The sequence below is a fragment of the Mytilus edulis genome, chromosome 2 (assembly GCF_963676685.1).
Source record: "Mytilus edulis chromosome 2, xbMytEdul2.2, whole genome shotgun sequence".
In the NCBI taxonomy this organism is placed as follows: Eukaryota; Metazoa; Mollusca; class Bivalvia; order Mytilida; family Mytilidae; genus Mytilus; species Mytilus edulis.
Genome location: NC_092345.1, coordinates 32,506,364 through 32,533,230, shown reverse-complemented (window position 1 = coordinate 32,533,230; position 26,867 = coordinate 32,506,364). Strand labels below are relative to the sequence as shown.

The 26,867-nt window shown below is 32.1% G+C and overlaps 1 protein-coding gene across 1 annotated transcript; it reads left to right on the top strand.

Annotated features, from left to right (window-relative positions):
* The first annotated feature begins 1,483 nt into the window (after window positions 1-1,483).
* LOC139511974 (perlucin-like protein) lies at window positions 1,484-18,015 on the top strand. The gene is made up of 5 exons (XM_071299215.1): window positions 1,484-1,802; window positions 10,885-10,949; window positions 12,249-12,334; window positions 15,375-15,605; window positions 17,678-18,015. Exons 1-5 carry the CDS (start codon window positions 1,517-1,519, stop codon window positions 17,715-17,717), a joined length of 708 nt encoding a protein of 235 aa, XP_071155316.1. The 5' UTR covers window positions 1,484-1,516; the 3' UTR covers window positions 17,718-18,015.
* Window positions 18,016-26,867: the final 8,852 nt, after the last annotated feature.

Below are 26,867 nucleotides of genomic sequence, written 5' to 3'. Positions count from 1 at the left end.
TACATTTGTAGTAATCAAGATTTGTATTGGTAATTTTAAACAATGCGAACAAAATTTTGAATGATTTTTCTGACATTCTTTTAATTCTATGAAAAACAACCTATTCTAAACTATAAAAAGTACAAAAATCCAATGGTGGTCAATAATTAATGATTTCAAATAAAATATATTTGTAGTGGTAATTTTAAACAATGCAAACAAAATTTTGAATGATTTTTCTGACATTGTTTTAATTCTATAAAAAAAAAAACCTATTCTAAACTATAAAAAGTACAAAAATCATGAAGAAATATTTGCATTTTAGGCAATGATATGAAAATTTAGGAGCTTTTCTATAAAGTAAGCATATTTTATGAAGAACAGCAAATCCTGATATACCAAAAGTACTGAATTCATATGGCGGTTAATAATTTCTATCAAAATACAGCAATAACTGCATTCTTATTCCACAAAAATAAAAGTTGAATTATTTTTAAATCTTATAATATCTAAATTCTAATTAAAAGACTTGTCTCAATATGTTTAAAATAACTGATTTGTAATAAAATAGTGACATTTTTAATAAAAAGAAGAATACTTTTGGTTATTTTAAACAAAATTGTAATATGATGTTTCTGACATTCTTTTAATTTGATCAAAAATAATAAAATTCTAAACTATAAAAAGTTCTTAAATCCAATGGCGGTCAATAATTACTATTTTCGCAGGACGAAATTCATATGAACAGATATATTATGTTTTATATTGTCTTATCAGCTTATGTTAGGAATATTTAATACAAAACTATTAATCAAAACAAATAATTTAACGCTCTAAGCATCTTATACTGTTATACTATTATTACTTTAAGTATTGCAACCAATTTTATTACAAATTAAAAATTAAGGTGTCTTCGTAGAGGTCCGCGTTCATCGATTGTAAACACTGTCTAGGTCGGTTCACATAAGAATTTTAAATATATACGTATCAGTCCGATCTGTGCATAAATATAATTTACTGATCGATCGCTGATCATTGTCACGGTAACAGTTACATAGGTTATTTGACTTATCTGACGGATCCTATGGGTCACCGATCACCGATCACTCATCGACCAGTCAAACATCCGTCACCGATCATTCACCGATCAGTCAAGTTCACGTCAAACAGTAACGCCTAAGGTTGCAAGTTCTGTATATATCTAATAACACAGGTTAAAAAAATATTTCTCTAAATTGTACATTTATTATTTAGAATTAACTTTTGATCAGTGTCGATTCGGCACCGGTATTATTGACTGTCTCGACTTTGTTGTCTTTTATTGTCGTTCACTAGAAATCCCACTGGGTATAACTTTCAATAATTTCAAGTTTCAAAGTTAATAAACACTGTATTCTAGCAATTAAACATGTCCATACAGAAACAAAATAGACATAATCCAATGATCAAATAAGCACGTTCTACGCAGGAAAATAGTCAGACTGTAACGTAGACCAACATTACATCCATTTAGTCCGAATTCAAAGAGAAGGACACAATGAATAGAACATTTATGCTAATTTTAACTTTTTTGGTACCGTGCACCTTATTTTCCGTGAATGCAAAGAACGTTGGTGGTTTTATTACTGAGAGGAACAAACGAATTTCTGTTAAAACTCCGGCTAAAATAGTACATTCTAAGCTTGCTTGTACTGCTCTCTGCTTACAAAACAGTGGTTGCTGTTTTGCTAACTATAATCTCTTAACAAAGGAATGCATTCTTGGAAATAGACGTTGCCATGACAATACTGAATCAGCAACAGGGTGGTTATTTCTAAAAAGAGGTAAGAAACGTATATGTTAGTTTTCTCGTTTGAAATGTTTCGCATTTGTCGTTTGGGGGTCTTATATAACTGACTTTGAAGTATGGGCTTTGCTAATTGTTAAAGGCCTTACGATAACCTATATAGTTGTTAATTTCTGTGTCATTTTGTCTCTTGTGGAGATTTGTCTTATTGACAATAATACCACATACCACTTATTCTCATAAATTTAAATTAAGTAACTATTTTAGTGATTCATGTAATGATGTATAATTACAGTCTATGGAAGAAGCCATTCGATAAAAACTTTTCTTATATCAACGAGCGATATTGTCTTATATCAACGAGTTGCATTGTGGGAAATTTCAGACACATGTTAGCATTTGTACGAAGAAAGGCAGATTTTTCGGTATAAAGAAACGACTCTTTTCTTAAAACAGGGTGACATTTAACACGACACACGTCTGGTGTATAATTTCCATGAATTATTTTATGTAATAGCAAGGTGTATTTAAACGAGAAAATTGAATTGTTGAATAAATGAAACATGAATGCACGATTATTCATTTGTAGATGTACACATTCTATAAATATCATGTAGCAAATTCAGTGGAATGCAATTGAGATGAATTCAATTGTTTGCTAAGCCAATATGACCTATAAGTCAAAGATACTGCTATATTTTATTATATCAATGCGATATGTATCTTATATCATAGCGATGATTTTTTAATATAAAAAATTTATGATTGCAATACTTTTCATATATAACTGCTATAGTTTTCTAATATAAAATAAATACGATGACACGTCACAATGCATGTCAAGAAAACTGCAAACATAATTCACAAACTTAGAAAATTTCGTTACTGTAACAAAATTAACGCTTACATGAACGTATCATTTCGAAAATGTTGCTTGGCCCTATTGATAGTTGAAAGTGTTAACAACCTGTTCAGTCTATTGTTTTCAATCACATGGTTTGACCAACTAATTCTATTTGAAGTGATGATGCAATGGAGGAATTTAAATGCGGTTGCAAATAGTCTACCGACCCATTAGATTCTAATATACTGGTCACACTGCTATAGCCTATCCACCTTGGTAATATCGAAATAGACAGAAAATATCATTACTTAAAAGAAACATTCATTCAAAACATTCAATCCAATACAGCTCCAAATTACAATGAATATTCAAATGGTAAAATAATTAACCAAACAAATTAAAATGCACAAATGCTGATGTCCCGAACTTTGAAGATACCAACTGAGTAGCCGCAGACTTTAAATTGGACAACTTTAGATACAACGAAAATCAAAAATCTTGTCAAACAGAAAATGTATTTATTATTAACATAGAAAAAAAAGATTGAAACAGTTCATTTTGGATATCAAAGACTTTTCCCGTTGGTAAATCGATATTTCTATGAACATAATCAGCTCGCCGCGTGGACGCTCTTTAACGTCGAGATGTCCGTGAGGGCATTCCTATGTATTGTTGCCACAGAGATTTAACTTTCGTTTTTTACTAGTAACCGATCGTATAAATACGCGAACATTTCTTAGTGAAAAATAACATCCGTATTGCTTGTTATAAATTCATTTCTTCAATGAGTACTAAACAAATGTTTAGAACACAAATACATAAGATGTAAATGTCTTTTGACGTTAGAAATGTGTAAATATCTTTTCTATATTTATAAATTTATATCGTTCAGTTGGAGGACCGGAAGGCATTTATTTATAAGGAGACATTTTACAGATTTATAGATATAAGAAGATGGTGCATGAAACAAAGTAATAATTTGATTAAAGTAAACCATTATAGATCAAGGTAGGGCCTTAAACACGGAGCCTTGGCACACAGCGAACACCGCGCTATATAGGAACAAAAATATTACTAGTGTTAAATCATTTAAACAGGAAAACCAACGTCTAATTTGTATAAAAAAAAAAAGGAGATTCAAAAGTACAGGTCAGATTTTGTCGAATCAATCTGAACGAGGACAGTATGATACATCTTTGTTACAAGTTAGTTTCATTGTTATCAATAAAGAAAGTCTTCCATGCGTGCGTTGCGAGCATATCGGATATATATTATTTCGGTGCGTTCATTATAAAATTTTCCAAAACCAATTGAGAAATTTGTAAGATGTTACCAAAAACAATTTGAATTGAAGCAATGGTCTTAAAACTGGTTATTTATATATGATACTACTAAGAAGTAAAATCACAAAAATATTGAACTCCGACGAAAATTCAAAACAGAAAGTCCCTTATCAAATAGTAAAATCAAATGGTAAAATCAAATGATAAAACCACACGAAACGAATGGATAACAACTGTCATATTTCTGACTCGGTACTGGCATTTTCAAATTTTGAAAATGGTGGATTGAACCTGGTTTTATAGCATGTAACCTCTCATGTGTATGACAGTCTCGTCAAATTCTGTCATATTTACAACGATGCATGAACAAAACAGAAATAATAGGTAAAATTGTCAAAATATGGGTACAGCAGTCTAATATTAATACTAGTTAGTACTAATATTGATATAACAAAAACACCGCTATGATATTTTAAAAGTATCGCATTGATATAAGAACTACTAGCATTTGTTTATTTATGTATATAATAAAAACACAGCACTTCAAATTTTACACGGACATAAACTTTAGCTTCTAACTAACTTCTGAGTGTATATTTAGACTCAATTGTTGTTTATATTTGAACAATAAGTTTTAAAGTTAGTATTTTCTTAATTTTTCGTTGCCGAAAACAACATTTTCCGCATGGAATGCCTGCATATTTACAACTGATATTAGACAATATTATTTAGAATATCTAAAAACCAATATACTTTGTGACGTCATGTAATGAATTTCAGGATATTGTTTAACGTTTTGAAACACATGATAGCTGTCATCGATTATTTGACGAAAAAAATCTTCAAATACATAAGATGTCCAAAAAAAAAGTAAATAAAATAACAACTAATATGTTGTTATTGTCAAGGAGACAATGTAATATCTATAAAATTCCAACAAACCTAAATGACGATTTTGATACAATGAAATATGGTCAGAAATTAATAATATAACAAATATAGCCTTTGTATGAGGTCAATACAGGATATATCGACCAAAAGAAGTATATCGACCTCGGATTTCGTCCTCAGTCAATATACTTCTTTCAGGTCAATATTATCAGATTATTACATGGCATTTTTCATATCGCATGTATTATCAGCCCTAGGTTCAATATCAGCCCAAGAGCCGCATGGCTCGAGGGCTGATATTGACCGAGGGCTGATAATACATGCGATATGAAAAATGACATGTTATGATCTTTTTATCATATGCTTCAACGATGGAGAAAAATCACAGATTCATATTATATATTATATATTGATCCTTTACGTGGTTCCCAAAAAGAAGTTCAAAGAGTGAAAAGTTCACGGACGTCGGACCCCAAATTAAGTACATTCGATACGAAATCTTTATATCATATGCCTCAACAGATAAGAAATTGAAAAACATTTAAATTTTGACGAAAATATACATAATGAACACTGTTTGGAAAAGTCAAACTTTTTGTAAAGTAATTTTCTAAAACTATGTTTGAAACTTTAAAAGAATGCATTTATTTAATAATTTGATTGGGTTTTTTTGTGTTTTTTTTTGTGTGTTTCTTTTTAATTGTTTTACAAAATATACATTCCAGTATCCCAATAATTATTTTGTACACAACTTTGTAATGTTTTTCAGTGAAAACGTAGCATTGAGGTGTATTTTCCGGAATTTTCCGAGTTTCACCGGAATGCCATGCGATAACGTTACGGAAAGGCATGTGATAACACTCGAAGCATGTGATAAACTTTTCATATCAGCCCGCTAAGCACCAATTCGAAAAATATGGAATTTACGTTAATTTAATGCTATTATCATACAGTAAAAATCATATGTTATTTAGTCTAAGTATATGATAAATCCTTGTATCGACCTCATACAAAGTCTATATTTGTATAATATCGCTATGTGATATAAGAAAAGTTTTTATCGATACGCTTCTTCCATAGACTGAATTACCTGTCATGATAATTACCATGCTAAAATATTACCAGAAAAGTAAAAAAAAAAAAAAACAAGGATAAAAGGGTTATTTTTTTTATTTGGCAGACGTGTATCACTCATATGTATCGAATCAATACAATTGGTAATCCAAACCAATAACAATGTTGAAAATACTATATCGCCTGCAAATCTTAACATAGCCTGGTTGTGCGTCACTCTTAATAATATATGCAACTCAAATTTTACTTCAGATTTTCCGAAACATTAGAATAAAAGGAACTTTTCAGCGATTTTATTTACTATAAGTGTGTAAATGTTGCTTGCATGTTTTCCTTCAATATTGTGTATGCGAATTTTCAAAATAGCACTTTTGAGTTAAATAAATTCAACACTGAATCCCGAATTAAAGAATGCAACTTTGTGAACATCCATTTACCTTTCATTAGTATATAATAATATTGCATGTATGTTTCATTGTGATACGTTATTTTGATTAGCTAATAGCAAACTTGTGTCATTCTGGAATTAACCTTCATTTCAAAATGAAAGGTAAAATGCATAAAGACATGAGCTCACACAATTAAGTGCATGGGTAAATAACAGCAAAACTAAGATAAAAATCGTATTTTCATGATAATAGCTAAAAATGTTGTCATAAGTATTGAATACTTTTTTTTAGTAATTTCATAGGGATGTAAAAGCTTTGACCGTGCGCACATTTTTAGAATGAAACGATTCCACGCTTCATACAAAATGTACTTCGGTCAAGATTTTTGTACCTCAATGAGTTTACTAAAAGTAGCATTCAATTTTTATGCCCGCGTCACACTGTCCCGATTTTTATATACGATGGACACCCGAATGCGAAAATTGCAAGTTCGTACGAAGTTGGTCCCGATCTCGTTAAAATACTAAAAAGTGACCGAAGCAAGTACGATGAATAACGAAGTTTATACGATGGTGCCGAAATTATATACGATAGCAAAAGATGGACATACGAAGGTTAACCGAAGACGGGTATTTAAGCTTCATATCTCAGCCGAAGCCTACACGATGGATCACGGTGGCTACACGATGGATTACTAACTACACGAGGGATTACGATGATGGCGCGATGGCCATACGATGTCTAAAAGACAGCTTACGATGTATTTAAATTATATGCCGAAGGTATCACGCGTTTTAAAATGTTTGATCAATATTGAATATATATTATATTGTACATTTAATTTCTGGTTTAATCATAAAACGGAAGACCGTGGGCTTGAAGGGTAAAACTTGACTCTGAGTCTCTGCATATAATGCCACCAAAATCAGGGAGAGGGAGAGGGAGAGGAAGAGGGAGGGGTATGAGTCTAGCAGGAAAGTACTATGCATATTCAATTTACCATTTTCTGCATGTGTCATATAATATAGTGTCCATATTTGTCCCCAATATGTTACATACGTAGGGATGCTACGCTCGGCATTGCCTTGTTTGAATTGTAAAATGTGTGCACTAGTCTGAATAATCACCAATAATTATGCCCATTTTTACTGATCTACCTTAAAGGTAAGGTAATGGGTTCGTTGATCCCTTTTATTCAAAAAGGGCTCTTTCCAGGAGAATATCATAATAATATAGACAAAAGGAAGGATGTGGGGAAAACAACTAATGCGGCAAAATATGACATATAGAAAGCAAAATGGTTATGGATTAAACATTCGTGTGACAACAACTAAGACGATACATAAAAAATCAGAATAATGAAGAAAAAGTTTGTTTCCCTATATTCGTGCAGCTGCAGTGTTGGTGTACAAGGCGCGTTTATGATTTTCATTATGTTACTTGATATGAAAAATTGACAAAAAATAATATTTTACTTGTAGAAGTAAATCCTGAGCCTGTAATAGTTGCTCTTCTTATTCCACTTGAATTAACAGAAACAACGCTGTCGCCTTTCTTGTTCTCATAGAATCATATGATATGAGCTCCATGTTTTGTGAACGTCTTTCTTAACTGTCGTATTAGACTGTCCAGTGCATATCGCGAATGGCACTTTAAATGTATTTTAGCGCGAAAATTAACTTACATTTAGCTGGATTTATTGCCGTCGTAGTTCCATCTTGTCGCCTTCGTACTTTTATTCAATGGCAACACGACGGGATTACGAGGTCTTCACGAAGTCGTGTTGCCATCGTAAGACCTTCGGGTAGCTTCGTGATTCAATCGTGTAGACATCGTTATGTCAAACTGCCCGATGGAAACGATGGAAACACGAATGCAATACGATGTGCAAAGATGCATTCCCGGTGACATTACGATGGTGAGGATGGTGATACGAACTCAATACGAACCCTCAACATCGGACGCACCTTGGGGATTTTTTGACATGTTAAAAAATTTAGAACCCTTCCCGAAGTTGTCCCCGAAGGCTAGAAAAAGTGGCCGATGGTTCTACGATGGTTAAAGATGGCACTACGAATAGCCCGATCTGGATACGATCAGTCCCGATTTTGAAAAATTCAATAATCGTGTTGCCATCGGCTTAAAAATCGGGACAGTGTGACGCGGGCATAAAGAAAAACAAACTATTCAGATTTGTTCTCATCTATCATGTTGGCAAGTATCTTGATTTAGCACTATATAATCAGGTCGAAAGATTCCGTCTGGATAAAGTCTAAATGACAACTAATATGTAAATTTCAGTATGATATGTAGCCATACTATTTAAGTATTTTAATAGATGCTTCATATGGTTCTTAGTTAAATATTTGTTTGTGTTTGTTCTATTTGAGATTGTGACACAGTGATGACTTCTGTACCCTATTTTGACAACTTTACCTATTATGTCTGTTGTGTTAACGCATCTTTGTAAATATGTAACACTCAGAAACGTGTCCTTCCCCCCAAACGTGTCCGATACTCCTAAACGTGTCCACATCGACCTCACTGAACTGCAAAACATGTCTAGTTGTAAAAATAAAACCCTAAACGTGTCCATTTTTTAATAAACACCCAAACGTGCCCAATCCGTCAAACGTGCCCAATCCCCCAAACTTGTCCTATAATATAAAGGGAACTAAAAGATAGTTACACTGATATTCCGTAAAAATAAAACTGTCCTTTTCCGCTCCAAAAAAATATAATTTAATTCCGAGTTACGATTAGTGTAGATTCCTAAAAACCGTAAAGTGTAAATTCTTATAACTGTACACAATTCATTTAGGCCTAATCCCAAATTCCCGGAATAATTAAGGTACAATCAAAGAGTTCCAGCAAATATTCTTCTGCGTCTCATTATATAACTTATCCAAAGTATGTTGTCGTCCTGTCCATGCATGAAATATTTGCCACTGGACGTAATGTCTCTTGTTTGCGTGTATTTAAGTGATGCTCGAAACTAAAAGTTCATAATAAAAAACCTTACTACCAGTTTATAATTTTTAGAGCTTTTTTTTCCATTTTTTTGAGAGAATCAAATAGTTTCTTAGTGAAGTTTAAAAAAAAATTCGGTCTTTACTGGCTCTTTAGATTTTTAAGTTTAACTAAGGTTTATCCCGAATAATCGTAAACAAATTTAGGCCCAATCCAAATCTCCGGTATGATAATGAAACTTATGTATAGTATTTATTGTTAATATGATATCGTTCAAATAATGCATGAAATATTTGGCACTGGACTTACAATGTATGACTCTTGTTTGTATGTCTTCACTTTAGTAGTGATGCTGGAAATCTAAAATTTATTAAAATACATGATAACCAGTTTATGATTTGAATATCTTTTAAAATATCAGAACTGTTGAAAAAAAGGAAGTCAATTCTTTTAAAATCCTACCGTGCAGTATTCGCGGATTACAGCTGATTTCCTAATGCTTGCAAAGTAAAACTTTGTTTGGCTTGCTTGCTTTGTTTGTGTAATTGCTAATACAAGCTTTGTAAATAAGAATGACATCTTTAAACAATATGTATAGGCATAGTTTAACCTGAATATATTATATTTGAATTTAATTTGGTGTTATCCTATGGTAAACGCTTAATCCAACTGAACTAGAATTGTTTGTACATGTTTGTGCGCTCTAAACGAGCATAATACTTGCAACTGGACTATACGCGATTTCAGTCAAAAGTCGATTTATATGTTACAGATTAAATTTGCAATAACAACCGGCATTGAACCAACCAATACTAATAAATGATCACTTCATCAACTGTGTCCCCCATTATAGAATTGCCGTAAACGTTATTGATGTTATTCATGTATTAGCGCTAAAAGACGTGAGACATCCTGGCGTTAAATAGTGGACACGTTTTGGCGAATAACAATTATCGGACACGTTTGGGGGTTATAAAATCAGACACGTTTGGGGAATATTGGATATTACGGACACGTTTAGGGAGAATAGACACGTTTGGGGGAATCGGACACGTTTGGGGGACAGGACACGTTTGGGAGTGTTACAAATATAATGGAACTTAATGCAACTGTAAACAAGTGAGAGGTTAAGCGCTATAAAACCAGGTTCAATCCACCGTTTTCTACATTTGTAAATGCCTGTACCAAGTCAGGAATATGACAGTTGTTGTCCATTCGTTTGATGTATTTTATTGGCTTTTTAAGTGTTTTGATCTGAGCGTCAGTGATGAGTCTTATGTAGACGAAACGCGCGTCTGGCGTATAAAATTATAATCCTGGTACATTTAATTACTATTATCATTTGATTAGGGACTTTTCGTTTTGAATTTTCCTCGGAGTTCAGTTTTTTTGTGATTTTACTTTTTTAACACAATGTTCCTGTAAAATGTGCAGTGGTTGTCATTGGTTCGTGTCTGTCAAACTTTCTTTTCCTTAATCTTTTTTTATTATAATCTAAGCCCTTATATTAGTTTTTATTGTTGGAAAGTTGTTTAATTAGCAATTAAAACACACCTCCTCAGATTTGTAAAGAACGCATATGATTAAATACATGTTGTCAATGAAATTGACAGCTACCAGTATCTGTTATTTCATATATGTTGGAACTCAACTGAATGTATTTTTCAGGTACTAATTACAAAAACAAGGTTTTTTTCTACTTTGAAAATACATTGGATTGGTATGATGCACAAGTAAGTAATGAAAATATCAAGTGTACGTATTTATCTATTAGCCACAAGAGCAGTTTTATGGTTTTCCTCAAATATTGAGTTCATAATATCTAAATAGAAATAAAAATATTTGGTATGAGTCCCAATGAGACAACTCTCCATCCAAGTCACAATTTGTAAAAGAAAAACCATTATTACAGGTCAAAGTACTGTATTCATCACGGAGTCTTGACTTACATCGAACAGCAAGCTATAAAGGACCCAAAAATGACTAGTGTAAATAAACTCATCATAGATACCAGGATTGAAATTTTATATTTACGCCAGACGCGCGTTTCGTCTACAAGACTCATCAGTGACGCTCAAATAAAAAAATGTTAAAAAGGCCAAATAAAGTATGAAGTTGAAGAGCATCGAGGAACAAATATTTCTAAAAGTTTTTCCAAATACAGCTAAGGTAATCTATTCCTGAGGTAGAAAAGCCTTGGTATTTCAAAATTTCAAAGTTTTCTTTACAGTTTATTTATAATTATGAACATGTCAATGATAATTTAAGTCAACATAGAAGTGCTGACTCCTGTGCTGGTGATACCCTCGGGGAAATAAATAGCAGTAGCATCGACCCAGTGGTTGTAAATAAATCATCATAGATACCAATATTGAAACTTTATATTTACGCCAGACGTAAAACCGTTCTGACGGAAAAACCAACGGTCTAATATGTTTACCGGATTTGTAATAACATAAACAACACGACGGCTGCCACATGTGGAGCAAGATCTGCTTATCCTTCCGGAGCACCTGAGATGAACCGTAGTTTTTGATGGGGTTCGTGTTGCTTAGTCTTTAGTTTTCTATGTTGTGTCTTCTGTACTATTATTTGTTTGTTAGTTTGTTTGTTTGTTGTTTTCTTTTTTAATTTTTAGCCATGGTTTTGTCAGTTTATTTTCTATCTATGAGTTTGACTCTCCCTCAGGTATATTTTGTCATTCTTCTCTATAATAAATGAGAAACGAGAAAAAAAGATTATGAACCACATCAACAAACGACAACTACTTAACATCAGGTTCAACACTTATAAAATTACAAATATCTATTCAACTGAACTCAGGTGGTATTTTGAGACTTTTCACAATGAGGTTGCGTTTCATTACTTAAGTTTGTCATCATCATGATATTAGATAAAATATTTTTTAATGATAGCAATATTGTATTTGCTGTTGATTCTAAAAAAAAAAGACATAATTTGATGCAGTTATTTTTAAGAACTATACTTGTTTTCTAGCCATTACAGTTTACCAATATGCACATTTCTTTTAGAGCTACTGCAAAAGGTTTGGTATGAGACTTGCAACTATAAGTAATACAGACGAAGATCAATTTGTGAAATCTCTTACGAAGCGTAGGTCAATATTTAATCAGAAGATAAAAAATAACGCAATGCAAGGAAGACAATAGTATTAGAATTATATGAAATATTTTGCATAGACACAGGAATGATTCAATTAATGATGATCGTGCTAGACGGGTAATATGGCCCTTAATATCAAGTAGCATACAATTCAGTATTAATAAACCATAACACATTATTTATATTTATTCGTATAGACCAATTTACTTATAAATTATAATGTAAATGAAATTACTGTTACATTTTTAAAATAATTATTCATAAACCATGGTTGTAAAATAATACTTTTTTCTTTGTTTGTACTACTTGTGTGTACGTATGTAGCAAATTGTACACACAATGTAATGACATATTTACACAGACTTGAAAGCTGAAGATTTTTTGCAAATAGATAAGAATAGGGATCTAATTAGTATAATATATAAAAGTAAAAGTTTAACATTATCCGGCTTAATACTTGGAGCTTAAAATGGCCCTTAATAGTATTGATAAATCATTAAACATTATTTATACATAACTGTATATATTCGTATAGACCAATATACTTGTAAGATATCATGTAAATGAAACAACTATTACAGTTTCTAGAAATATCATGATTACAAATAAACATGTTGGGAATCAACTGACCCGAAAACGTGTATTTGAAACGGATTCAGATCCAACTCCCTCCCCCTGATTGTTCAGAAATTCGACCCATGCAATGTCCAACCGATAAAAATTTCCCGGAAAATCACAAGCATTTCTATTAAATAATTGTTACTGTACGTTGTCAAAACAATCAATTAATCAATAGGAAATATGTGTCTATTTGCGTTATAAACTATCAGGCAATCAATAAATGAATCATTTACCCAAACATTAATTAATGTAGAATTAAAAAAAAGTTGTTTTATTCGTAAACTTGGTTGTTTTTGTGTTTTGTGAAAATATTTGAGATATTTCAATAAACCAACCGTATTAGACGACAGCACCAATTAAAAGCTATACAGGAATTCCAAACAATTTCAAAACGATGTTCATGTTACTTAGGGGGATTTTATACTGGCTTCATATCGTTGTTGCATATCAGCCCCTTTTCACAGTTCTGTTTTGAGATATATAGTAAACTTTTTTCTATATAACTGATTTTTGGCTCCGGATTATATAATTTTTCGACAGGTTACCTAATCTGTGGTTAGATATCCAGGAGGGAACCGGTCAAGTAAGAGCAACTAAAAGAATTAAATTCAAACATAAAACCTGTGCATTTAAAGGAAAGTTTACTGTTTCCAATTATTTTGTCGTATAATGATCACATAAAACAGTTTATTTCCTTCAAAATATGTACCGGTTACAAGCTTGATTCATTACGTTACTCTTGGTTTACCGACTACCAGGCTGTCCAATCAGAAAGAAGGTTACTTGTTGAAAAAATGTAAATTCTGAATTTAAAAGTTGGTAATAAGAAAATAGTCTATTGATTATGACGCTATGTAGAGACAACTATCTTTGACTCTTACACAAGATATATATATGATAAGAAGATGTGCTAATGAGACAACTTTTCGTTCAAGTCACAATTTGTAAAAGAAAAACTATAATAGGTAAAAAGAACGCTCTTTATCACGGAGCCTTGGCTCACGCCGAACAGCAAGCTATATATTAAGGGCCCCAAAAATGACTAGTGTAAAACCATTCAAACTGGAAAGACAACGGTATACTGTCAATAATAGAGAAATTAAAAATCACTCTCGTGTTTAAAAAATATCCACAAATATGTTCTTCTTGTCTGAATCGTAATCCTGAAATCAACTTTTCATCGGATTTTATTTGAAATGAACAACACAACACAAGTATGTTAAGAACTGCATGACCTTGTCTGGCGCTGGAGTTCATCCCTCGTTTCTAATGGGGATCATATTGGTTTCTTTAGCTAGATAAATAGCATTTTTCTGAAATGATGTGGCTTTTTTGCCATAATATGTCTACTTACAATTTCGAATTTTTGTTTGTCCCCATGGTATCTTTTGTCCTGTACCAAGTCAGGATTATGGCAGCTGTTATCAAATATTCCGTTTCTATGTATTTTGCGTTTGTTTTGTAGCAGTTCAGTGTTTCTGTTGTTCCTGATTTCTCATCTTATATATTTCATATATATGTCTAAATTGAAAACTACGTTCAAACCTATGATTGCGTTGAATAAAAACCGCAATTTTTATACGTGTGCATGTAAAACAATTTCGTTGTAGAAGGCTCTAAATACAGCACAAAAAAAACATTTTCAAAAAGACCAAAAAAGTGAAAAAGTATATTTAAACAAAACGCATTTGACTAACAGGTCGAACAGCTGATGTTCTTTGACCCTGCTGACTGCCATTGGCGATTGCCAAACAAAATTGATCACCAGATGTAACAAAATGGATCTCAATATAAATTGAATACTCAACAGAAAACCATAAACTTGTGGCCAAGATGTTATGTAACAAACATGAGGTGTCAATATTTGTTTGTACATCAGATCCGGATTTAGACAATAAATGTCTTTTTAGTGATGTTAGGGATCGGTACGGTATTTGGAAGGCCATATAATTTACCCTCAATTTTAGACAGACTCTTGAATTTTATATATAATCTATATAGGATGAACGGATCATACAAACCGGAAGGAAAATATGATATAAGCCCAAACGAAAAAACAAGTCTAAATTGAAATAGCGGTTTTTATCCAACGCAATCATAGGTTTGAACGTAGTTTTCAATTTATACTTGTTTATATTTTTTCGTTTGGGCTTGTATCATATTTTCCCGAGGATGGCCGATTGTGTCGAATAGTTGTTAAAAGGAAAACGAACATTTAACGTATAAAATTTAAAAGGTGTATTCAAAAGCATATGCCAGCAGAACTGCTAACTGATCATTTAATAAGAAAACATAAGACAACGCTTATTTCACAAAGCTTCTTTACTTTATATACTTATTGGTAAAATCAAGTTTAGCTCTTTATCTGTTAGTGTGGTGAATTATAAAGTTGCTTTATTCCTAATTTTAGGTAGCAATGGAGTATGGTTGGGAGGTTCAGATATGCCAAATGAAGGAGATTGGCACTGGAACAAACCTAACCTACCATTGGTATTTACTAACTGGGGAAGGTCAGCATTGATTAAGCAACCAGACAACATATTTAATCAAGACTGTCTAACATATTGGCGCTGTGATCCATTGGAAACTAACTATCAATGGGCTGACGCAAGCTGTGGGAGTTCTTTTTACTTCATATGTGAAAGGTAAACATACATCGTTATGCAGTGTGTAAATTTGACAAACAATTACTTTCTTGACCTTTCTTCATCTGATTTAGATACATGTACTATACTTTCGAGAGAAAAAACATGTATAAATGACTGCATAGGAATTGGAATATAAAACAAAACCACCATTTTTTATTCGAGCGTGACTGCAAGATATTTCAACGCTTGTCATCTTATATTATTTAAAACAAAATAATATCTTTGTTGTTGCATTGATTAAAATGAATTGTCTTTAAAAACGAAAATTCTTATTAATGATTTACAAAAGGTATTCTTTTTACATTCTGTTACATATTCATCACACTTTAAATAGAGATGATAATTCGATGATACTCAAATAAACGACCCTTTAGTAGTCTTCGGCATCCGAAAATCTTTCAAAACAATCTATGTCAAATTGATCGTTAACCGTATAATCCTGTTAATAGATACAATGTATAAGAAGATGTGGTATGAGTGGCAATGACACAATTTATAAAAGTAAACCATTATAGGTCAAGTTAATCGTAACATCATGATAATAGATACAATATACAAGAAGATGTGGTATAAGTGCCAATGACACACCTCTCCATCCTAGTCACAACTTACAAAAGTAAATCATTATAGGTCAAAACGTATTAATAGAAAAGAATATATTTTATAAAATTTAAAATATCAGTAGGGCAGAGAACTGCTGGAACCCCTGTAGTACGAAAGCCGTAAGGGCACACAAAAAAAATAGAAAATATTTTTTTTAATTCGATTTCACGATAAAACATTACCGTTTTACCGAGATCTCGATAAAAAAAAATATATCGTTATCTTGTTAAAACAAAACTGTTATATCGAGATCTCGGATTATTATATCGTTTCTCGATTTATTAAATCGATATCTAGGATTATTATATCGTTATCTCAATTTATTAAAACGAGATCTCGGATTATTAAATCGTTATCTCGGTTAAATATATCGAGATCTCGATAAAAATATATCGTTATTTGATAAAACGAAACTGTATTTCTGAATTCGTCATGTTGATGTTATCTAACAAATAATCAAATTTATATGAGAAAAAAAAGTTCATAGCACTCTTTAAAATTTATAACTTAATTCATTCATATATTTAGTTTCGGAGAATAAACTAGTGGATTTCCCTAACTATTTTTAACAGAAATCCCTTGGCTCAAGGTATGGACGACCTGAATACCAAAACATATATATAAATATTAAAATACTAAACGTTATCTTATTTTAGTTCACGTTACCTTTGCTGTTCTTCATCCCATATTTATAGATATAACATGTCCATTGTGTCGCAATTACCATTAGAGGGCTACGGAGGACCTAAATGCCAAAATACGAGTGAAAATAAAAAAATAGCCAATTTTGAATAATGGAATGGATACTTTGAATAATGGAATGGACTGCTGCGATCCTTCAGCCCCTAATTACAGATATACATTATACCTCATTCGAAAGCATATTATCAGAGGAACAAAAGATGAATCGTCAATATTTTCCGCAACGCATATTAGAGGAGTAACAAAGGACCTAAAAATAAAAATACGGGTGAACATTATGAAATAGCTTATTATAAATAATGGAATTATAATCCGAGATCTCGATATAACAATTTCGTTTTATCGAGATAACGATATATTTTTCATCGAGATCTCGGTAAAACGGTATTGTTTTATCGTGATCTCGAATTAAAAAAATATTTTCTAATTTTTGTGTGTCCCCTTACGGCGTCCGTAGGGAACCTCTGGACTTCTTTGTTGTAAAAAAAAAAAAAAAAAAAATCAAGACACCACAGAAATATCAAAACAGCCTTTGTCTTACAATCATTTTCTGCAATGTACCAAACTATTACATATATTATATATATATCTGTTTATTGAAAATAACCATTGTGCCTAAAAAAAATGTGTATAGCTTATTATTATGTTCATGTGCAAATAAAAAGAAATTCATTATGAAAAAAATATAGGTCAAAACCTGTTTAACGTAAATTGCATTATTGTTTATTAGTTTTATAATCTATGTTTATCATTATCTTTTGCAGAATTGTTCGTGTTGATAGTGAGACATGGCCAATTGAATGACCAGACAAACAAACAATGTTTACCTGTATACCAGAAGTTTACAGTTTTACTATTTTGAACCGACCAACCATATGGTTCATAAATTTTATTCATGTATATTAATTTTTGGATCATTCCCAATTGTATTAGTGTTATAATATTTTAATCAACACATATAAAACGAAATACCATTCGTTTAGATTCAACAATTTTTTTATATAGTCTTAGATTTATTTTCTCTCAATTTTCTATTTTAGAATTTTGCATGATTTTTTATTTGTTATAATAAGCTTTTTAGCTAGATGTCAGGAACTGCGATTACTCTCAGATCTGTACTTAATCTGAGACTACTATAATAGTAGTCTCAGACTTAATGTAGTATTTGTTATGAAAATTGTTTATTCCCGATATTTTAGGGTTATAATTGTCCCATATGAATAATATATTTTTCATTCAGGCAGCAACCATTTGATTTCCTGAGGGGGGGAGGGGAGGGGAGCTTTGGATTTTTTTGGAAAAAAAAGTTTTTTTCCAGTTTTTAGAGAAAAAAAAATTTGTTTTTGATTCTAAGAAAAAAAAAATTGTTTGTTTCCTCTTCAGCTGCCACTATATGTAATGCTAAAATTGAAAGAAAAAAATTGTTTTCGACTTGTCGCGAAAAAAAATAGATTGTTTTTCGCTGCAGGCAAAAAAAAAAGTGTGTCCAGAAATAAAATCCATAGCCCTCCATATTTAAACTGTTACGTTTATTTACAAACAAATGTCAATTTTAAATAAATTTTATTTCTTAAGATGTTGAAATAGAAATCGAAATGTTTCATGAAATTAAAAAAAATATATAAACTTATTTACAATATACATTTTACACAAATTGGTTGATGGAGATATGTTTCCACTAGTATTTACACTTTTATCAGGGAAGTCAGATGCCATTTACACAAGATTCATTACACTGCTGATGATAGTCAGATTTATCTGAACCCATCAAATTGATTCTTTGATTCAGTGTTAAGTGCAGTCAACAGGGATCGTGTTGGACTAAAAAGAAGAATCAGACGTTCACACCTTATACGGAGGACAGCAGTTCTTTTTTCTGAGACCACATGCATCCTAGGATGACGTCTGGTTTTAGCCGTATTTGGCACAACTTTTTGGAATTTTGGATCCTCAATGCTCTTCAACTTTGTAATTGTTTGGCTTTATAAATATTTTGATATGAGCGTCACTGATGAGTCTTATGTAGACGAAACGCGCGTCTGGCGTACTAAATTATAATCCTGGTAACTTTGATAACTATTTATGCACATGGTGATCTGGAGGTTTGGATTCAACAGCAAATACCACTCCTTTTACAGACCACGTCACAACATACTGGTTTGAAAGCAACATTCACAAATGATGACAAACCACCTCGAAGGATGCCACAGCAGTTTAAAAAATTATGATCAACTGGAAATATCACATCCAAAAATATCCAAATTCAAAGAAGATCATGCAACAAACGAAGAGACCATCATTCAGTGCCATACTGTGGAATAACAATCAAATAGAGAAGAAATAAATGAAAACAAGACGTCATAAATTTCATGCGTACTAGTTGTATGCGCTTTTTTAGATTTTCTTCATCAGGGACGGTCAAAGCCGAATGTTTGAAAGCTAGATGTATCAGAAGCTAAACAGTTGAAAAACTATATTACCAAAACAGACCATAGAAAAAGATCGAATGCATCTATAAAGGTTTGTTATAAATTATTTCAGTACCGAAGTACTGACTACTTAGTTCATAAAATCCTCAAGACCGATAGTCCACCAGCAGAGAAAGTACACACAACTCAATCAATGCCTACATAAGAACTCAAAGAATATCTTCAGAATGGCGAAGTCATTGTTCTTTATGCCTATTTGTTATACTTAGACTAAATTTATTGCAATTATATGATGTGTTGTGATGTTTATTGTACGTATAATGTACTCTATATTGTTTTTATGTATTGTGTGTGCTTTATTGTTGTACTTATGTATTATGTGTTTTCTTGCTGTACTTAAGCATTATGTGTGGGTTTTTTTTTGTTGCTGCTCCTTCTTAATTATGTGTGCTCTATAGTCTCTGCTCTTCGTATGATATGTGTGCTTTGACGAATTAATCTATTTATTATGTGCGCTTTCTTGTATCAAGCTGTATATCATGCGTGCTTAATTGTAACTCTTTATTACACTTTAACGAAGAATAGACCACTTTCGAGTTCATCAGTCAACGGAAAAAAAAACTCGTCAATTATGCGCGCCTTTATGCCGTCATTTACCAGATAGAGGGGGTCGCCTGTATCCCTGCACTATTTGTGTTCATCAAGCGTCTTAGTGATCGTCATTGTGCAGGATAAACTAGAAATAATGATTGTTCTGTAGGTACTTAATGACAATTCCCTAATGACAGCAATGCTGATTGTCAATTTTGAGTATTCAATTTGCCGAATATTTCGTACAATATAGACTTATAGTTTTCCAACCACTCGCTCAACATTGGAATGGAAGTGACGACGCCCCTAAACGCACAAATGACGTTCACTAAAACCAGAGTTTTGTCGGATATGCATCGAACTCGAAAGTTGTCTATTACTTAGTGCTTGATATGTGATATTTTTTTTACCTAATAGTATACTGTTCTATGTTTAACGATATTTCAACTGTTCCTATTCTGTGCAAAATAAAATATGTGAATATTCATGATCATTTGTTCTTTTTGATTACATCAGATGACCTTGAGAGGTAATTCATGTGTTAAACCGGCGCAGAAATTCTTCACATGGTCCCTTCGTTTCAAGCATCAATGACTTCGTTAAAAATCGTATAAATACGCAGACATTTTCAAGTGCATAATATCATTTCTTTCGCTTGTTATACATACATTTCATCAATAAATAGTCATGAAAATATTTTTTTAGGACATAGATAAATGATATGGCAATGTTTTGTTGTGAGAAACATATATATATTAGTTACAAATCATGAATACCCCAAAAATTTGTTACCGCATAATTGATGAATATATCTAGGACGTTTTGCTATAAATAAAGGCAACAGTAAGTAGTATACCGCTGTTCGAAAGTAATAAATTGATTGAGAGAAAACAAAATCCGGGTTACAAACTGAAACAAATCAACTATGAGAGGAAAACAACGAAAAAACATAAACACTGAACAAAAAAAACGAACGACAATACAATACACACAGAAACGAACTATAAGATAACAACTGCCATTTTCCTGACTTGTTACAGTACATTTTGGAGAAAAAATGGTGGGTTGAACCTGGTTTTGTGGCTAGCCAGACCTCGCGCTTTTATGGCAATGTTAGAATATAACCCTAAAATGACAATGTTACATGACAGGATTACAACTACAAATAAATACTAATAAACAATACAATGAAAAAACTCGCCATGCTAATAGTTATTAAAGGTACCAGGCTTAAATTTGATATGCCAAACGAGTGTTTCATCTACATAAGACTTATCAGTTACGCTCAGATCAAAATAGTTTAAAAAGCCGAAGAAGTACAAATTTGAAGAGCATTGATTACCCAAAATTCCAAAAAGATGTGCCAAATATGGCTTAGGTTATATGTGCCTGGGACGAGAAAATCTCACTGTTTAGCATAATTGATATTTTTGCAAACGGTATATTTATAAAATTGACCAAATAATTGATATTCATGTCAACACCGAGGTTGTGACTTACCTCAGAATAAAAACGAACACGTAAAACAACCTAGGACATCACTATAAAAACAGCACAACAGAACCAAGTATTGTCTGTCACACGACTGGATCGACGCCACACAAGTGACATCACAGATTAATTTCTAAAAAATTGATAGAGTTCAAGATTCAGTTTGTTATTATAGTATATTTGATGTATTTAATATAATAATAATATAAAATTGTGCTAGTAATTAGATACTTAATTGTATTATCTAGCTATGTCGTTATTTCTTCTAAATAAGAAACAAACAAATCGTGTACGTGCAGTTGTCCCAAACTAAACTCATATAAATAAACTGGGTGATTAATCATCTTTACTTTTACATACGAATAGAAAATTAATAAAATAGAATTACAACTACAAACGATAAGAAATTTACAATATCCGATCAGGATAACAAATACAACATCATAACTAAAGTCATGGATGTTGAAGTACAAATACCGTGACACGTCTTATCGCATTGCGTATTCGCACTTAGCAAAAGCAGTCTCATTCGGGAATTGGTCACGTTCGGTACTTAAAAGACTAGACGACGTAAATGGCAAACCACAATCTAAGACGAGGTTAAAATGTTCTCATTTAGTTTAGACAAAGCTACATCGTATGGATCAACCAATTCGTGATGGTGTCCAATAAATTTACGGAGTATCATTTTTAATCTTTTCTCCTCATAACTTTGTTGAAGCAGTTTCTGCGTCGGAATCACACTCCTGTATTTGAAATCCGTATAGTGTGAACTTGCGCGAGCATAACGTACCAACTGAGATATGTAAACATCATACGAAGGGGCAGATTGTTCGTTACTGCTGAGAAATAGGAAATTGATAATTGGGAAGTTGAAATCGTCCCGTTTATCATACATTTTAGTGTGAAGTCGTCCATATGTGTCAATATTGAGAAAATGATCAAGGTATGAAGCAGTTCTTCTAGTATCAGTAGTATCTTTAATTTCAAGTTCACTGGGATAAATGTTTTGTAAGTATTAGCTGAAATATGGGTTGTTCAGTGAACATCATCAATATATCTTAAGGTAAAATTATAGAATTTCGCAAGATACTTTTTCTTTTTGTCTTTTAGATGGTTCTGAATGAATTTTGCTTCATATGAGTGCAAAAACAAATCGGCAAGTGGTGGTGCACAATAAGTACCCATTGGAATACAGACTGCTGTTGAGATATCAATCCTCAAAACTAAACAAATAAATTGTCGATCAAAAAGTCCAGCATTTGATAATATCATCTTCCATATATTCCAGAAGAATGTCAACTATGCATTTGCAGCAACAATGAACTATCATAAGAATAGTATAATAGAATGATGGTATAAATGGATGAATTATGCCTGTGGAGTTATCAAGATGAGATTACGTATCAGATACTTCTGCGGAGAAAAGTCTACAGTGTTTCATGAGATACGCAAAAGATTGACAAATAGCGGTGGAGTTGTCTTTCCTATAACAAATTATATAACATTAGAATATTGTGACCTGAATAACGTAGAGGTTTATATTTATAGGCCACAAAACATACTTACAACAATGAGCAATCCTATATACAGCCCCTTCATGACAAAAGTAAAACAATGCAAAACGGCTAGATTTAAGTTAAAATAAAAAAACGTGTAAAAAGCTTTTAAGCTTTTCAATTACAAGCTTTCAAAAAAATTGATATTTGTTCAATTGCAATTTTTTTTCGAAAAGCTCAGAATTGTCTTTTAATCAATTTAGAAAAACAACTTATAATAGTCCAAAATCATAATATTCAGTAATTCTATGTACATAAAAACAAGAATGTGTCCTCAGTACACGAATGCCCCACTCGCACTATCATTTTCTATGTTCAGTGGACCGTGACATTGGGGTAAAATCTCTAATTTGGCATTAAAATTAGGAAGATCATATCATAGGAAACATGTGTACCAAGTTTGAAGTCGATTGGACTTCAACTTCATCAAAAACTACCTTGACCAAAAACTTCAACCTGAAGCGGGACAGACGGACGGACGAACGAACGAACGAACGGACGGACGAACGAACGAACGGACGGACGAACGAACGGACGGACGGACGAACGGACGGACGGACGAACGGACACACAGACCAGAAAACATAATGCCCCTCTACTATCGTAGGTGGGGCATAAAAATGGCCTTTCTAACTAGTGGATAAACTGTACCAAATATTATGTCTACTGTAGATCGTCCTCAACATGCATACGACACTGAACGTTATTAGCAAGGGGAATTTTTAAAACACCTTGTTTTGGGAATGCAAGGATATGGAATAGTCATTATCATTTATTGGAATATGTGATATTTGTATATACACACTATCAATTGTAACAAAAGTTAAACCTTTCATTGTGAATTTTTCAACATCCAAATCAAAATTTACTAATGTTAAAAACTAATTAGTCTGGAAACCTGTGATACGGCGCGCGGGAAAGCATGTCTGTGATTTAAGGATCCATTCAAAACGAATGCGGGCAATAAAAAGTGAATAACCTTTATTCATTATAGAAAAACTATGTTTATCTTCAATTCGTAGCCATTGTTGCTACATATATAAAATTATATATATTTATAGAAAATGTTATATATTCATCAGAAATCTGATCCACGACTTTTTTCCCGATTTTCCATAGAAAGAGAGACAACTGTCGTTCCCTTATAGATAAATTAATTCCTAATTCACTCTTAAAAATTTTCTATGTATTTTATGTCGCTTATGTCATGAGTTTTGATTTATCAATATATTTTCTCTTTTGCAACCAATGACTAAATTGCATGGGCAGTTTCCTGTCTGCCAGGATGGAATCGAAAAGGTATAAGAAATATTATCAAAATACGATGATTTTGTCCTTTTTCGAACTTAAAATTTTGAGGAATTATTCCTTGTCAGCAAATTTGGATCCAAAGTGTGCTGTAATCAAAAGTTACCATTTATAAAATTGAACCTCTAGACACAAACACTTCCTGGATCATGGTTGGCGTTCAAAGTAAAGTATGCAAAACACTTTTATGTTAAAAATTATTGAAAATTTGACCATAACTGACGTTGCCTACTTAAGGAGTCAATACTTTAACTGTTGGCGAGTAAAACTGCATTCTTGAAGACTATGTTGAAATACTATCCACCTTAATTTACATCACATTCCTGATAAAAATGGTTTACTCAGATGACCCCGTTAATCTATATTGTCCTGTAGATTCGATGAAATTCATCTGTTCAAAAAATAAAAAGATGTCCTACTGTTCTATTTTGAAAAGAAATGGGGAACACTCCATTTTAGGTAATACAATATTTGTTTGCATAAATGGCGATTCTACTTAACTTTATGATTGTAAACAGTAACACTGGGGTAGCTGTAATGTATTTTAAATTTTCTTTCAATTTTAATGGTCCATGTTAGAATATCACCGTTCATTTTAGTAAAAGTTGGCAAAAGACACAAATATTTTCATTGTGAAAGATTACTTTATATGAAACAGAGCGATAAATCATTTTTCTTGTGATGTTGCGAACAATAAAGGTCTTTTCGGAGAGTAGTTTTTATATCCTTGTAAAGAGTCAATGACTCTCGGCTGTCTGAAAAAAATATAAAATATTGACAATAAAAGACTAGTTAATTCATATCTGAATAAAATTGAAAATTATAGGTTTTAAGACATAATAATTGATATGAGCAGAAACCTATTTTGAATCTTTTTTTGAAGCCACACACGCAAAAACTTGAATAATCTTTAATGACGTCAATACTATATTTTTGCTGTGCTTTTTGTTAACAGATCTCAAACAAAATATACTGTTAGGGACACTAATGTCATTTTTGTTTTTAAATTAAAACCGTCTTCATTTACATCAGCATTTGCTCCTAAACCTCTTCAAATAATATTGTGGTTATTTTTTTTACAGAATCAAGCTTATATGATAATACAATTTTGCACGTCCTTATCATGTTTCCATCTTGATGTTTCTTTTTCTGATTTACTTAGGGCAACATTGACATGGACTCTGACATAGCAAAGCATTATAAATATACTTTTGTATTTGTTCCTCCTTCAAAACCTCTAGCATAATGTAATCATACCTGCTAAGAATCTTAATCATAAGGGGAAGGGGTATCTTGCAATAGGATGAGCTCTGCCGTTACTTTATTGTTGTGGACCCATTTTGTTTCCTCCGTCCACCTATATTTCTTATATAATTTATTGAGACCTTCTCACAATCTTTTTCACCGTATATTGATATTGAGAATTTTCTATTTTGTTTCATAACCATAATTATTTTGAGGGTTTTCCTTACCAAAATATGGTCTGTGTGATTTGTTGATGTTATGTCTTTTACAAACTAGCTAGTCCAATCCTCTAGTTTAAACTATATCCCCTCCTTTTAACCTGTAAACTCTGACTCTTGGTGTAAAAAGTCGGTGTCGAGAGTTGATATTTTACACCTGTGAACTCTATGTGTCAAAAGGCGCCCAACATCAACCCTGGGTTCTGGTTTGGACAGGTTTAATAGAGTTTCAAAATGGCGTCAATCAGCTCCAGTAAAGTATGATTTATAGGCGTACATGATTTTTTTCATTTTTGGTTTACAAACTTCTTTTTTTTTTTTTTTTTTTAATTCACAACTGCTGCTACATCAATATTTTCTATTTTGATAGTCAACTCGTTGGAAGAGTTTTCACTTCGATTCGGAAAGGTTGCGCATGTGCGTATTAGCTCTAATCTTTTAACTCGAGTCAACGCGAGTTGGACGAATCCAAGTACAAGTTTCATAGCATTTGGTAGACGCAAACTGAGGTAAGAGTACAGCAACTAAAACATCAGAATTTTTTCCATTTGTAAAGGGGTATTATTCTAGAACTGTAAAAGTGATGCTACCCAAATATGTACTTGATCTGTGATTATTCTTATAACTCAGATGTTGCACTCCAGTATAATTCAAACATAAGATGTTCAAGTGTGTGTATTTTAATCTGATTTTTGGTAGATTTTAAAATTGCTATAACTATCTGAACGTGTGAAAATAAGACTAGTGATTCTCAAAATGAGCAAGTCTTCAATGCTGTTAGCATTAAGAAAATACTTCCATTTATCCTACAAAAACATATGCCAACAATAACAACTTGTAAGGTTTAAATGTGTTTTATGAATTTATTTCAATATTAAGGTTTATGTACCCTTCTGTAGCCATTTTTGTACGAACTTTTCAAACTTCAATTGTATCAAAACTACAGATATAATGAATAATAGAGATAGGCCATTTTGTACATATTCCAAGGGGAAACTTGATGCAAAGCATTATTTTTTTACTGTTCCATTGCATTTAATAGAAAAAAAAGGACTATGTGGCAAATAAATCAAGATTTTTATAGAAAATCCACAGCCTTTATCCTTGTACTCT

Bases quoted from the DNA above. Each gene is read 5' to 3' on its own strand.
- LOC139511974 (XM_071299215.1), top strand. From the start codon at position 1,517: ATGAATAGAACATTTATGCTAATTTTAACTTTTTTGGTACCGTGCACC. The intron at 10,950-12,248 runs GTAAGTAATGAA...CATTTCTTTTAG, and splicing joins TGGATTGGTATGATGCACAA to AGCTACTGCAAAAGGTTTGG. The intron at 12,335-15,374 runs GTCAATATTTAA...AATTTTAGGTAG, and splicing joins AAATCTCTTACGAAGCGTAG to CAATGGAGTATGGTTGGGAG.